This window comes from Chanos chanos, chromosome 2 (assembly GCF_902362185.1).
Source record: "Chanos chanos chromosome 2, fChaCha1.1, whole genome shotgun sequence".
NCBI classification, from domain to species: domain Eukaryota; kingdom Metazoa; phylum Chordata; class Actinopteri; order Gonorynchiformes; family Chanidae; genus Chanos; species Chanos chanos.
In genome coordinates this window covers 42,457,231-42,472,528 of record NC_044496.1, presented here as the reverse complement: position 1 = coordinate 42,472,528, position 15,298 = coordinate 42,457,231, and the positions used below count along the sequence as shown (strand labels likewise).

Here is a 15,298-nt window from a genome sequence, read left to right as displayed (position 1 = left end):
TCTTTACTTGACTTATATTGCAGCTTTAATGACAACCTTTAAAAAAGATCAAAGGGAATCATCCAGAAGGTCCACATTTTCTATACTGTATTTACTATCTATTATTTTGAATCTGTAAAGATACAAATACATAGTAATTATGCATCGCAATTTGTTGAGAGATCTTATGTTGTTGTATCAGATGGTGGTTGGGTCAGGTCCTTTTCACAGTAAAACATACACTATAACCAGGGCTGCCCCAAGATTTTTACATAATACTGTGGCTGATAGCTCTCCATCTGCAGGCAATTCTGCAACTGATCTTCATTCAGTTCAGTGTGTTCAGTGTCTTTGGCAGTTCAGGGAAATAGTACCTAGCTAATACAAATGATGCAGTGTGGTACTTTATTTCATATGCAGTTTAGTGAATTCCTCTGTTGCTCATATTCAGCTCTTTTTTTAATATTAGCATTTGTACAATTAAGGTCATTTTAAATTATGTTTAGGGCACTGTAACTGGTTGGCATGTGAGTTTGGTACTGACAGTTGAAAGGTTTGGTTGCTATATCTGATTTCTCCTGTCCCTATTCAAATGATTCAGTCGCAGCAGACGCTTTGGACTTTTAGCACTGACTCCTTCATTTTGTTCTGGAGTGGTGTACTCACAAGGTCTTGGGGGAATTGCCATTTGTGTTTGATATGAATTAAAAACTCAGGTTTCTTTGTATGATGTAGCCTCTTAGCACAAAGGGGTGGGGAGGGAGGGCATTGCACCCATTTTCCTTATATTCTGTAGCTTCAGGTGCACAGCACCTGATGCCAGCTAATGCTTGCAGGACAGACGAAATGCTGAAGTAGGCTACCTTTTAGGCTTGCAGAGGACAAAGATTCATGCAGTGATACTATGGTTTTGGTCTTCATTCTATCAGAACACTAATTAAAAGGGCTATATTAGCCTTACCAGTTGTGTGCTTAGGTTAATCAAGAGTGCACATTCCGTAACAGTGATATTTTTAGTTTTGTATTTCTTATACTTATGACAATATTGTTCTCAAATCGCACATTACATACCTTGCTTTGTGAAACGTTGTTCAATACCTATGTGTATGACTGAGCATATCAGGCCAACCGCAGGGAGTTTGAGTTGCCCTTGGAGACTGGTAAACGTAATTAATTTTTTTTCAAGAGATTGTTATTGTCGCTGAAGTATGCAAACTCCTTTACGTATGTAAACACCCCCTCTCCCTTTTGGGAGAAGGGAAATATGGTGTCCTTCTTTATGAAAGATTTTAAAAATTATCTTAATATGACTACTGACCATGCCTGTTCGCTTACAGTTGGGTTTGCTGGGCACGGTTTTATTGGAAGTAGGCTACTTTCAATCATTCTCTCGTTCTGCATTCTGCTCAGATGGTTGACGCCACGCGCACAGCAGTAGAGCGAACCTATCGTGCACCGTGTAGCAAAGGTGCCTCCTGACTAGTTGAAGATGGAAGCAATGACTGCTGTGTCTTTCTGCAAAATGCCTTATTTAACTTGCAGTTGTTTAGAACTAATCAAATAAGGTAAGTAAAACAAATTACATTCTAAAATGCAAATAGAATCATCACGAGCGAGATATTTTATCTAATACAAAAAGGGCGACGTTAAGCATGTACACGCTGGAATATGCTTTTAGTAATGAACATAAATTAAATTGCATCTATTTTGCCAAACTTCGTCCGTATATCCGACTACAAAATACAGCTGAACTTTAAAGCTTATGTGCAATGCTCCTCTGTAGTACTGTTGAACATAAATTATAGATGCTTAATGCAATAATATTTTCTGGAATATATTACACTGTAAATATTATTTTTGGTAATTTTGTGGATAGTTTCGTGATAAAATACGTGACATCCCGACAGTATGAACATACACAAGGGAGCAGACAATTTCCGTTACTTTTTTTTATTATTATTACATCTTGCGATTGCTGAAACATGCTTTTCATTGCCACCATCTTTTGACAGAAAGATAGAAGTTACTCTCATGTTCATGTAGGCGTTCTCAGTATTTTAAAACGCACGCTCACACGAATTCAAGTGCTGTCAGAGGTGTTTTTCCGCAGGCAGTTTTCCCGTTAATGATGCCGTGTAATTTCCGAGATAGATGCTCATCTATGTTGTACTTCTCGATTATTCTGCCATTATAAATCATGTCCAAATGAATCCTTAAGCAAAATTTGCAGTACACGTTGGGTCAGCACTGAACATGAAGTTTCCATCTCACCTAATTAATTCATTAGGGGAAAAAGACAATTGATTAGATACTTAACTGATCGGGTTGTGATGGTTCAAGTCAAAAGAAAAGCAATGATTGTCTGTCACTAGGGAGATGACCTTTGAAGAAATGGTGTCTTCTACGTTCAGGCTATGTCTTAGAGAGCAGCGCTCAAAAGTTGACACACTAATACAGCTGTACAAGGATGCTTCTGGTGAAAAAAAAAAAAAAAAAAAGGCATTCTCTCCACCTGTAATGTATTCTTTTGTCAGGTTACTTATGGAAAAGGATATAGGGTCAGTCTCTATTCTGTATCAGTATCAGTGATTTTATTCCTATGAATGTTATTACATTTTTGAAAATAATAATGCAAATTTCCATAAATCTATTCAACTTTAGATTTAATTAGGGCATCTACCTTAAACCTGCACACCGATTAAAAGTAATCTATTCAGCACTTTACCCAAAATATTATTCTGTAGAAAGGAAGGGGGGTAGTATTAATGAGTATGACAGCATATTGCTCAGAAATAACCTGCTGTGAGACAATTCATGGACCTAAATGCTTTTTAATAAAAAACGCTTTGTGTCTCAGTATTATAAGTCTGCAAATAATTTAACATTTGACAGCCTTGTCATCACTTTTATGTGTTCATTTCTTTTTTCCAAGAAACATAGTGACATGAAGTGTTGTGTCGTGTGGCCTTTTAATCTCAATTGATCTCTTGTTCTCTGCTGAGAAATTTGATGAAGCTCATTAACCTTTAAGATATTTTGGGTAATGGAATCCTCAAATTGCAGATCATTATAACCATTTTAAAACTGTCATAGTCAACTGATCACAGTTTGCCTGTGCCTTCAAATGAGACATATAAAGGTTTATTTGCAAAACAAAGAGGTTTTATTTGTATATATAGTAATGTATAATATGAGTCAAACTATTAACTTCGTATTAAGTTGAGTTTTATTTCTAATGTTATTTAAATGTTTTCAGGAATATGTTCAGCATACTAGTCAGATTTCCTCCATGGGCTCTTACTGGCTCAATAAAATGTAATTCCCTAATGCTGATGATACAAGTAGAACTCATTTCTCTATCCCTTTTGTCAAAGGCAGTCAGGGTTAAAACATCATCCAAACGTAATCTAAAAACTGGGTCCTGCTGATATGTGTGTCCCTGGCATTCATTTATAATTCAGAAATGTGTGAGTTAGAAAGGACCATGGACTACCTTGCAGAGAACAGATGATTTGTTCAGCTTTCATTTATGTGATATTGCTGTAACATTTTGCCACTGGTCTATTTATTTACCATTCATTCATTTTTTCAGTCAATACATTGTTCACTTGAGTGATACCGACCTTTAAGTTTCAAATATTGGGGATATATTGAGCATTAGATTGGTAAAATGGAGACAGCTGACTTAGAATTTGAGTGAAAGTATTATGTTTCGTGCAGTATACAATGTGTTCATTTTAACATTTAAACGTGTTTCAGAGCTTAAATATTCTGTGTCATTGTATGAAGCACATTTAGTAAATCTTGCCTGATTCCTTGTGACAGATACTTTTGTGCTGAAAGTATTTGGAGTGGACAGAGGGAGTTAATCCAAATAATATGGGCCCATCTGACACAGCTAATGGCACTGATGACATGGCCTATGGGAACAAGGGTCATTCCCATGGGCATCGGAAGATTTTTGGGAACAACAGTGTGGGCCCTTACAAACCTGAATTTACTGATGACATCACCAAACACCTGAGTGTGCAGATTATTCTCATAATGGCATACTCTCTCATTATCCTGTTGGGCCTGGTCGGCAATGCTCTAGTCATTTACATGATCATCCTGTATAGAAACATGCGTACTGTTACCAACTACTTCATTGCGAACTTGGCCTTGGCAGACCTGATGGTGGACACATTGTGTCTACCCTTCACGCTGGTCTACACGCTGATGGATGAGTGGAAGTTTGGAGCAGTGATGTGCCACATGGTACCATATGCCCAGGCTCTCAGTGTCCATGTGTCCATCATGACCCTCACTGTAATTGCTCTTGAGCGCTACCGTTGTATAGTTTTTCACCTTGGACAACGCCTCTCCAGATGTGCCAGCTTTGTTATCATAGGCCTCACGTGGACATTTGCAGCCATACTGGCTGGACCATTGGCCATATTTAGAGAGTACAGATATGAGGAGATCCCCTACATCAACCTTCGGATTGCCGTTTGTTCTGAGAAGTGGCCCCACGGCAGCAACTGGGATGGAATCATATATAGTCTGTCCATGCTCCTTCTGCAATATGTGTTGCCACTAGGCATCATTAGTTATGCTTATGTGTGCATCTGGATAAAACTTAAGAACCATGTCAGCCCTTCCAACCGTAACGATAGCATCCAACGCCGCAAGAAAACCACCAAGATGCTGGCTCTAGTGGTGGTGGTATTTGCCGTTTGCTGGCTGCCTTTCCATGTGTTTCAGCTGGCCAGTGATCTGGACCTGGTGCTAAAATTTGAGGAGTACAAGCTGCTCTATACATTGTTTCATATTGTAGCCATGTGCTCAACATTCACCAATCCCCTGCTCTACGGCTGGATGAACAAGAATTACAGGAATGGCTTTCTCATGTTTTTTCGCTGTGAGCACAAACCTGACACAATCCATCCAGAAGGTTCCTTCAGGACTCGATCTCTGAGAGGTTTGATTGTGAATGGACCAAATGATGGACAACCAGCAGCTGCTGTCTGATCCAAATCCTATTTTCAATGACAACAGCACTCAGCACAGAACTATAGAGAATACGAGTGTCCCTTAATTATATTTTGTAATGTATGTAGGTGAAAGATGTAAAGATTTTGCATGCTTATTTTTTCTATATATATATGCATGAAGTGCTTCATCTTGCTGCTAGTACTTGTGAAAAGTGCCCTGTGTTCACTGACTGTTGTGGTCTGTCAGTTTATCCATGGTTTTAGACATTTGCATACTCAAAATTATGAAAAGGCTGTGCAACCATGGATAAATAAATCAAATGAAAATGCATTTGACAGCAAATTGCTGTCTTAATTCAGTGATAAAGAGAGTGGATTTGATCATGGGGTATAAAATGTGCTTAAGTGTTTGTGTATTGAATCTGTGATGACAATTTAAACAATGAACTATGACATATTTTAATAGTTTGGCTGATTATACCTGCCACTGACGCTTTAGAACATTAATGTCTGAACAGGTATCTAACAATGGGGATGTTACTCAAGGGTGGTGTTCAAGCTATTTTACATCCACATTTGCTTTAAGTGGATAACAACTGGAAAATTGCTTCCAAAAAGCTGTTGCTGTATTATTTATGGTCAGTACACCACTGAAATTGTACTCATTTTGTAGCAAATTTGCAAGCCAACAGTGTATTGCAAGTATAAAGAAAACATTTTGAGGTTACTGCTGTAAACCTGAGGTAGAAATAGAAATACATGGAAAACATCCTTCAACATTGAATAAGTCATAAGGTAGAAATTCACTGCATGTGGTCTTTTGCATTATACAAGTCAGTGAGATTAGTTCAAGTATTATAACCTTTGGATGATGCACACAATAAAAAATTACCTGATAACCCGCCCACTCATTCAAAAGGTACTGGTCATGTTCAAGCACGCTGGAAAAAAAAAATCATGACTAAATGACCTGTTTTTGAACAATCTCTACGTTTTTGCCACACTGATACACTCCACTCACAGAAAACTACTCTTGATGTGAGAGGGACACTACTGCAAATCCCCTGAAAACGCATTTTGGGCCTATCTGCATAGCCATAAAAATTGATCTTGAGAGGTCTACAATATTTATCCGGTAGGACTAATATTAGCGGTGCAATGCTGTGAAATATAATAAACGAGTGCCATCTATTGGTCTATACAAGGAGTCACCACTGCAGAGTAGAAAGTCAAGCGCTCTACATGCTGTTTACGGATATCTATGGTTTCCACACTCATTTAACGGAAATGTCGTCTACCATGACCTTCCTTGCCTAAATCACGTCTGTCATGTAGGAACCTCGGCTAGCATCTGGCGAAGTGTAGGAATAAAAATGGACACATATTTTATTTAAATCAGATGCCCTGCAAGGTAAGTGTTAGATCATATCCATTATAATCACTTCGGTTCACATGTCATAGGGAAGATGGTTCTGGTTGTATAATATTGTGCTGACAGAACCTGAGATGCTAGTAGATTTAGCTAGCTAGCTCTATTAGCTGTGGATCTTTGAATGAGTGTCCATGAAGCTCATGTATGGGTCTGTACAGTAAAGGTTTATGGATTCGCTAGTCTTTTTTAGAATGGGCATGGAACGTACATACATGGAATATTATTTGTAAACTTTAATATTCAGTTTTGGTCATTTTTTCAAATGTTTTGAAAACTAGACTTTCGCTAAATTTCATGGAAAATTGGTTAAAATTTTAGCTATGAGGTAAGACCTTTCTCGCCTGGCATTTGGTTTTTAACGTGTAAGAGCAGGCTACTGTTGAGATTGAAACATGGGAGCTTATTTCCTCTTGTGTCTTAAATACCGACAAAACTCATACTTTCATACAGGAAGGGCAGCCTTGTTATTCGGATACATATGAAAAAAAGTGTTTCACGCTTTGAATATTGGAGTCAAGTGTTTCTAAAATATCTTTATGAACTTTTGGTTTTTGGGTAAGTGTTTGCATTACAGTGCATTATTAACCATAAAAAAATGTCAATTCCTTGCAGTTCTCTATAAAGTAAGAGTTGTGGGAACAATGGTGAAGTATTTCAGCTGTGCTGGTGTTTTGAAAAATTCATGGGACCAAGTCTCTCTTGCATTTTGGCAAAGATATCCCAACCCATACAGGTAATGAAACTCTTTTTATGCATAACTTATTAACAGTGAACTAGTATTAACCTGTCCAAAGTAAACAGAAAAAATGTTTTGTCCTTTAACGTTATCACAGTTTGAGTCTAGAATAAATAGAATAAAGAAAAATTTGCATTGGATCTCCAGGCAAATTATCTGTGTAAGCCCATTGTACTAATTCCTGCCAAGTATATTGTGCATCAACACTGAGACGCGTTTAATTGAGCCTAACTTTTTTTTCTTCTCTTGTTATTCCCTTTTAAGTAATCATGTGTTGACTGAAGACATCATCTTTCGGGAGGTGACTCCTGACAACCGGCTCATTTCCAGACGTCTCCTGACCAAAACCAGCCGAGCGCCTCGTTGGGCAGAGAAGTTTTTGCCTGTCCACATGGCACGCTCAGCGTACATCATTGAGGACTCAATAGTGGACCCTCAGCAAAGGACCATGACCACGCTCACCTGGAACATTACCCACGCGCGTCTCATGGTCAGCGGCTAAGATTCTGTCTCTTAGTCTCTCATTTCTCTAGCTACTTATGTCCTCACAGATGTGATGGATAGGTGTTGATAAGTTCCTTAAGATGGCCAAGAATTCAGTGTCAGACAGATGTCGTTGTGTGACTCACTGTGGATGATTTTTAATGTCAGGGCTTAGCAGGATCAAATACATTCTCAGACTCTGAGACTTCATTTCAGTTTCAATGCTGTTTATGCACTGTTTCTGCGCTCATGTGTTGCTGTTTAACAGTAAAGATAAAGTCAAGCTAAATACAGACTGTTGACTCAAGGAAATTTATTGGATGATAATAGTTAGGGAATGGTGCTCGTAAATCCCTCACTCAGTATTTCATCAACCTGGAAATAGATATGAGCGAACTCTAAATGTGTGTCATGTTTTTCTCTTTGTTTAGTCTGTGGAGGAACGCTGTTTGTACACAGTGAACCCTGACAATAACAACTGGACAGAGATTAAGAGAGAGGCCTGGATCTCATCCAGTCTGTACGGTCTCACCAGAGCTATTCAGGTCAGTTGGTTAAACAGTACAAAGTAGAGTAAATGTCAAGGGAAAGTCACAGTGCTTCAACGAACGTTATTAGTAAGTCTAAAGCTTATCAAATCAAACTGACACCAGAAGACAGGGATTTGACACAACACATTTACAAGAGATGCTGGTAATTTTGTCCCTACACTGATGCTGTTGGATAATGAATATAAATCCCAAACATCACACATTTTCACAGCTTTTTGCTTTTCTGTATAACTGCCACATGAGATTGGTGGCATATTGTTTGTTAATTTTCATTTTACTTAAATGAGTATCCCACTTTCTACCCTCTTGTCCACTTTTCAGGAATTTGGCCTCGCAAGGTTTAAGAGCAGTGTCACAAAAACCATGAAAGGGTTTGAATATGTTTTGGCCAAAATGCAAGGTAAGATAAAGGGACATTTTCTGTGATGTCATATGGACTTGCAACGCAGTAAACTGTATTGATGTTGAGCATGTGTTTTGCTGAACTATGTTTTACCGTTATGTGTAGGTGAGACCCCCTCCAGAACACTGGCTGAAACTGCGACTGAGAAGGCCCGTGAGACAGCGCTAGCTGCCAAAGAGAAAGCGAAGGACCTAGCCTCCCAGGCTCACAAAAAGCAATATGTATGAGATATGGCAGTGGCATTTCAGACAGTGACCCCAGCAGTGTGTATCCATGGTAACCAAGCTCTTGGAGATAGGACTGGGGGGCTTGGGTATCAGTAAGTTTTGAAGATATGATTCTTAAACCAATCAGTCCATTCAATCAGTCAATTAAGCGCTGAGAGAATAAAAAGCATTTATGAGTGAGTTTGTCTTCCTCTGCGTGAAAATACACCTCACCAGTCCAGTGCTGTTTCTCGACCTTTGTGCTCCTAAACTTCAACCATAGCATAATTTGTCTGAAATTACTACAGAAACATAAAACTTTGAACCTAGCTTATTATTTTGATTTGCCGATGTTTTGCGTCTTAAGTTTCTGAGTCTAAACATTTGTTTTAAATCTTGATTTAACTCCCATACAACTCCTCAAAGAATCAAATCTGATAACCGTTCAATGCATTCTTGCTGGGCTGTAATCCGCATTCATTATAAGTTTTCATTGCTTCAAATTGAAGTTATAAGTGTTGATGGGTCCACGTTATCAGCGGTCATTTCCTGTGTGATTTTATGTACTGCCTAAGTGCCCTGACGTTGGCACTTAAAAACGCTTGAATGAAGGGATTGCAGTGGACAGCAATGCCTGTTAATGCCCGTGTTAAATATTGGACATTTTAAGAAATCACTCAAAAGTATGTAAAACAATGTACAATGAAATCTAGCGCAGCAACATTTACTTCTTGACAATAAATATTTTCTATCAAACTGGTGTTTGTGCTTTTTTCACATTTCCCATGAATAGTACTTAAAACAGCTGAGTGTGAATGACAACGATTTTTGGTTCTGATTATCCTGCAAGTTGATCAGTATTTATTCTAAAAATGTATATTTTTCTTCCCCACAAAGAAATCACACATTTTCACACCTATAGTGTTTAGTTGGTCTTTGTCTCCAGGCATAAAATTGCTAGTCTCCTGGTTTTATTTCATTTAACTCCTTAGGAAAGGTTGCTTTACCACTCCTTTTTGCAAAATTGCTGTTTGACCTTTACGTCTGTTTTGCGTAGCTGATGAAGATCGTTCTCAAAAATACAGAGGTGCTACAGAAAAAAAGTTTCTTTATTTTGGAAATGTTGAGCAAAACCGTTCCACGTTTAACTTTGATCACGTAAACTGCACGGAAGCACAGTGATGCAAAACTATGACACATCCGCTGTGTTCATGTTATTTTTCAAGAGTGGTAATTTTAAGGAATCACAGCCACTCATGAAAACCACCATAAGCAAACATTTTGTATTGTATAGTTTCCGTAGTTGCTGAGCTGTATATAGAGGAATTTTGATTGAGGTAATCTTTAATCTCTCACAATAATAGGCTTAATGGGTGGGCTTGTCAAAATAACAAAAGAAATATCAGTTTGTGTTGAAAGGAACTTTGAGACAAAATAAATACATAAAATATTTATTCATACAAAAGTTGTACATAGGTATAAAATGCTACATAAGATTAAAGGTAGAGGGAAAAAACAGATTAATACAGTTGTGATGAGTTGTTCCAATGACATACAATAGTCATAAGGCATTTGGTGTTCACAATCAAAGGTAAGTGTACATTTTTGTGATGTACACTTCCACTTAACTGCAGAGTAGGAAAAAAAGCAAAACTTGGTTAAAAATTGCATAAGTAATGGTGATGTTTGAATAGGAAAGAAGATTTTTGCCAATACCTGCCAATTCTTCAATCACAATGAGCTACTCAAAATTCACAATTGAGGTAAACTGAAAAATGGCATGGTTAAAAACCACTCTGTCAACAGGAGCACCACTAATACAAGGGTCATACTATCATTAATCTAATACCCTAATCTAGTGTACAGGTAAATTACTAATCAAAACAGCTTTTCCAATATTTCAGGTGGTTGATTTAGGATTTCAGAATTTTTTTTTTACCAATATTACGCTCCTATAGCCCTTGTTGGTTTAAAATGTGGATGCATTCCAGGGAAAAAAAACCAAACAAACTGTAACTATAGTCCTACCACCTGGTTCACTGCTAATGCTGTAGGTAGGCTTTAACAGAGGTCTCAGCAGGGCTACAAATACAACTGCTGCACTTGAACATCCAGCGGTATAGTAACAGAGCTTTGCTCTTCTGTTCAAATGCAAACATGTCTCTAACATAAGCTGCGCTCCAAAAAAAAAAAAAAAAAAGTGTGGAGAACCAGGACATTTTACAAAGAGTGAATCGGGTCAGTTCCGAGTTGTTGTGTTGCCTGTGAGGTGGCCACTACTTCCATATCTCTCTCTCTCAAAAGAACTAAATATAGACAACACTAATTGCAAACAAAAATGTGCAAATATAATCCGCCATTTCAATCAAGAAAAAGCAATCTTGTAAGGAATGCAAAAACATTAACAAAACACAAGTGCTAAACGGATGTTTTGTGCAACATAAAGTCAGACTGAAGGATGTGTATAGGGACAAATCAATTAAATAAAATTAAGTATCCAAGAAGTAAGTGCAAGCATGTCTGTACTGCAAGCTAATCCTGAAATGAAGCTCCCTTGCTTTAGAGAAGACAGCTGACATGTACTGTATGATCCAAAACAAAATTAGCTTTCAAATAAAAACAGCCTGTGGGAAGTGTTCAGTTGCCAAAACAGGACTGGCTGCCATTCTTGGAGAGGAGCAGAGGGTATACCCAAAAATCACCTCTTTGAAACACAGGCTTCAGAAACAATTTCATGATTAAAATGATCGTGATCAACATTGACATTTACAAAAATGAAATTCCAGTCATGCTTGTAAATTACAAAAAAAGTAGCCCATTACAGCTTATAAAACGGCATCCTTCACCAGTAGGGTGCGTTTCTGTGGCACTGAAAGTTTAAAACATCCAGACCTTGAAGGTTTCTGGTCCCACTGTGATGTCTTTATTCCTCCTGGACTTTTTTCTGGTTTTTGGTCTGTTTTCTTTTTTTTTTTTTCATTTTTAAAAAAAATTTTATTCTGAGGCATGTTTCCTCATTTTGACACAGTCATCTGTCATAACCAGGCTCGGTCAGGGGTAGAGTAACTGTGGTCTACCTCAGCTTGTGCTGTGCCTAGGCCATCTGACTCCAGAGTCCAAACCATGCTCTCAACATCAACCTCAACATCCTCTGCAGGAAGAGAGTGCAAGAAAAGTAATCAGTAACCATCTTCTCACAATCATTTTGTAATCTCCAAGGCAGTGTAGCAGTGCTAGCTAAGGACAATGAATCCATTCTCCAGGTGATTCAGGTGTCATATCAAGAACACACAAAAAGAAATCCTATCAATAACTGCCCTTTGTAGCCAACAACTACCAGGTAATGAAGGTTGGTCCAGAGATCTTTACATAGACTTACCTCTGTCTGAATCAGACTTCTCAGAAGACATGGTAGAGCCTAGACTGTCATTCCGCATCCTCTCAGTTCCCTGCAACTGCTCCAGTCGAACACGTAGCTCCCTCTGTTCCCAACGCAACTGATCCTTTAGGAGCTCAGCTCTCTCATCCTGCTCCTGTAAGTTCTATAACAGCAGGATAACCTTCATCAGTGTACTGCCCTAGCAAGTGACCAGCTAACCGGAAATTCAAAATCAACAAATTTCTCATACTGTTCTTAAAAGGGAAAGCTTTTTTAACACTTAAACACTTGGATTTTTTTTAAATACAAGGCATGAATTTCTATTTACATATATGACATTCTTGGATTTCTTGCCCACAGAGTTTTCTGTGTGAAGTCTATCTTGTTGATACTATTCTCATTTCTTCACACAGTAAGCAGGATGATGCAGTATCATTACTATTGGTTGGCTTTTTTCTCTTAGTCAGACCACAAAAGTCAGGCTGGATGTTAAAACATAAGGAAAAACATTGTCATCCAAATGGGCCAACATATGAACAAGGGAAACTTTCCTATAAAACATAAATTCCAAAACTGTGTTTGTATTGAACCCAGGTTTCATAAGGAGAAGAAAATGGTGTGACTTGCTGTGCCGATGGTAATTGTAAACAGGCCTCAGTGGGCCACACTGTATCACAGATAATAAAACATTTTTTTTATTCCCCCCTTTAAAATATGCAAACAATACTGGCCGACAGTTTACACTTGCTAGTTTACAATTCACACAGATAAAGAAATCAGCTGAATTAAAAGAAAAACATGTTAAGTTATTATTTATTGGTTTATTATGGTACCATTGCTAACACTGACATCATCTTTCTAAAACTGTCTTTTTGTGCTTTGTCTCTCCAAGAGTCAGCTTAACTCATGACAAACATGGCTCTCTAAAGCTTGGAAAGCACCAATTTCCTCTTGGTCAGTATGATTTGAAACACATTTTAAGAGGACATTCTGCTGTTCCACTGTAATTTCCCTAGTCCAACTGCCTGAGTAGTTGGAAGACTTACCTTGCTCAGGCAGCTTGTTTCTGTCTAGTCTACTAGACAGGCAAGGTGTTTACTATTATTGGAAGTAAACATGTTTTTGTACGATAATCATGAGGCCAAACTCACCTTAATGTGTAATTGTGCCTGTCTCAGTAGGTTAAGTGTGGTATTTCTCACTGAGTCAGAAGACAGAGGAACCTGCTGCTTTAACTGCTCCAGGTAATGCCTCAGCTGAGCCCGCCTACAAATGAAGGTACACAAATCTTTAACTTGAAATTAACAGCCATGAAAAATTTATCTATAGACAGACGAGAACTTTACTGATCCCAGAGGAAAGTGTGTTGTTACTGCAGCCTATACAACATAACATATTGTCTGAGAATGATGTCACTTGTGTTGCTGAATACATAGTCTTACCTGTGTTTTTCCAATTCATTGTGAATTGACCTGTTCAAAAATAAATAAATAAATAAATAAAACCTCCTACCAGAACTTTTTAAAATAATTGTTTGCTTACATCATACATGTGTTTATAACAGGTAATGACAAATGACAGTTACGCACAAGTAATGTTAAAAAGAGTGCTTACACTCAATTAAAACTCATTAATAATATTACTGCCTACACAGACGCATGTCAGCAATCATTGTTTTGGATGATTAGTTGGCAGGTTCTTGATTAGACATTCTCTAAGCTGTAACATAATACTCAAAACATCAATTTTGTCTAAATTAAAGACAGTACATTATACTGAAGGTTTAAACGGTTAATAACCGCGCAGCAACTCGATCTGAGAAAGAGACACGTATCTGACGTGTCACCAGGAGTGCTCCCACACCCATTATAGATTATCATTGTTGCATAACCTCACCTGCTGTTCCCAGGAGAATTCTTCTTGGCTTTATGTTTGCTTCGTTTATCGACTACCCCTCTGCTATAGTGTGGTAGTACGGACGCATAACCATGTTCTGCTTCTGTAAAAGAAAAAAAAAACAGGACTTGCTAAATAGTAACGTCAATTCACTTTGTACTCCATCAATGGGATGTCAACTCGACTGATGACAGTTAGACGAAAATCCATCACTTTAAGTTATCTGATACGACAATCAATTCACCAACTTGATAGAACCATAAACATAGTCTAGGATAATGAAAAGCTGTATGGTTTTTCCAAATATTAGAAGAATTTTACAATATCGTTTCACTGATGTGTTTTCCGGTTTTGGCGCCATGACCGTTAATGTTTCCATGTAATTTACAAAATATTTTATTACGATGACTGTACACAACATGGGTGAAACGCAACCTTTCGCAGAACATATACTTTGCAAACTTTCATTCATTCTGTAGCTTGATCACAGTGCCCCGCTAAACTACATTTTCAAATCCATGTCGACTTCGCGCCTTTGTGTACAAAGATGAGCTCAAATGTAGGTCACTGAGTCAAACATAATGTTATAAAGGATCCGCTCATTTTAAGCAACTTTAGCACATCGATTGCATGAACAAACAAATTATCTAAGCCTCCCTTCACAGTACATTAAAAACAACATTGCATTTTCAAAGAGAAATGCTTCATCCTGGTTGCATTTGTTTCGTTTTCAGCGGAGCTGAAAGTAACCAATATCAAAGGAAAGCCCGATTAGAACTTTACCTCTCTCTCTTCGGTCCAAATATTCGGCAGCTTGCAGAAGAACTTGAATATTGCATGCGTTAACCTCCATTTTGATTAAAAATATATGCTAAGACAGGTTTCACCAGTTAATCTGCAATACAGTATTATTTCTGTTGCAGTTGCACAGAACAATTTTGGCTGATCCAGCTACGTAATTTGCGTCAGTTACATCACGCCCCCCACGCTGACCGCTCCCTTGTTTTGCTATGTTCACACACGTTTATAGGGTTTAATAGAGGGCGCCCAACTCTATGTTTCATATTATTGAATATGACCTCTAAGGTTAAGATAAATATGTGTCGTCCAGTGTTTTATGTTTTTAAAAATAATACATGGAAACCGTTAATGAAAATCGTACAAAAATTTGGAGAGTGGGGAACCCTGCGGTATTATGTAAAACGGTCACTATTCAATCTGTACCTCATTTCTTCACTGCAAATATATATTTCAATTCAG

General features: G+C 37.9%; 3 protein-coding genes across 3 annotated transcripts; 2 read left to right on the top strand and 1 right to left on the bottom strand.

The window, feature by feature from the left end:
• Positions 1-3,858: 3,858 nt before the first annotated feature.
• npy7r (neuropeptide Y receptor Y7) lies at positions 3,859-4,989 on the top strand. The gene has a single exon (XM_030766356.1). The coding sequence runs from the start codon at positions 3,859-3,861 to the stop codon at positions 4,987-4,989; it is 1,131 nt and encodes a 376-aa protein (XP_030622216.1).
• Positions 4,990-6,273: 1,284 nt separating this feature from the next.
• On the top strand, positions 6,274-9,519 carry prelid1a (PRELI domain containing 1a). Its single transcript, XM_030766357.1, has 6 exons — positions 6,274-6,363; positions 6,997-7,117; positions 7,385-7,610; positions 8,035-8,148; positions 8,476-8,554; positions 8,663-9,519. Exons 2-6 carry the CDS (start codon positions 7,026-7,028, stop codon positions 8,782-8,784), a joined length of 633 nt encoding a protein of 210 aa, XP_030622217.1. The 5' UTR covers positions 6,274-6,363; positions 6,997-7,025; the 3' UTR covers positions 8,785-9,519.
• A 2,279-nt stretch (positions 9,520-11,798) lies between these two features.
• Positions 11,799-14,891, bottom strand: mxd3 (MAX dimerization protein 3). Its single transcript, XM_030766702.1, has 6 exons — positions 14,822-14,891; positions 14,039-14,141; positions 13,585-13,614; positions 13,294-13,408; positions 12,143-12,305; positions 11,799-11,914 (listed from the first exon to the last, which is right to left on the bottom strand). Exons 1-6 carry the CDS (start codon positions 14,889-14,891, stop codon positions 11,799-11,801), a joined length of 597 nt encoding a protein of 198 aa, XP_030622562.1.
• Positions 14,892-15,298: the final 407 nt, after the last annotated feature.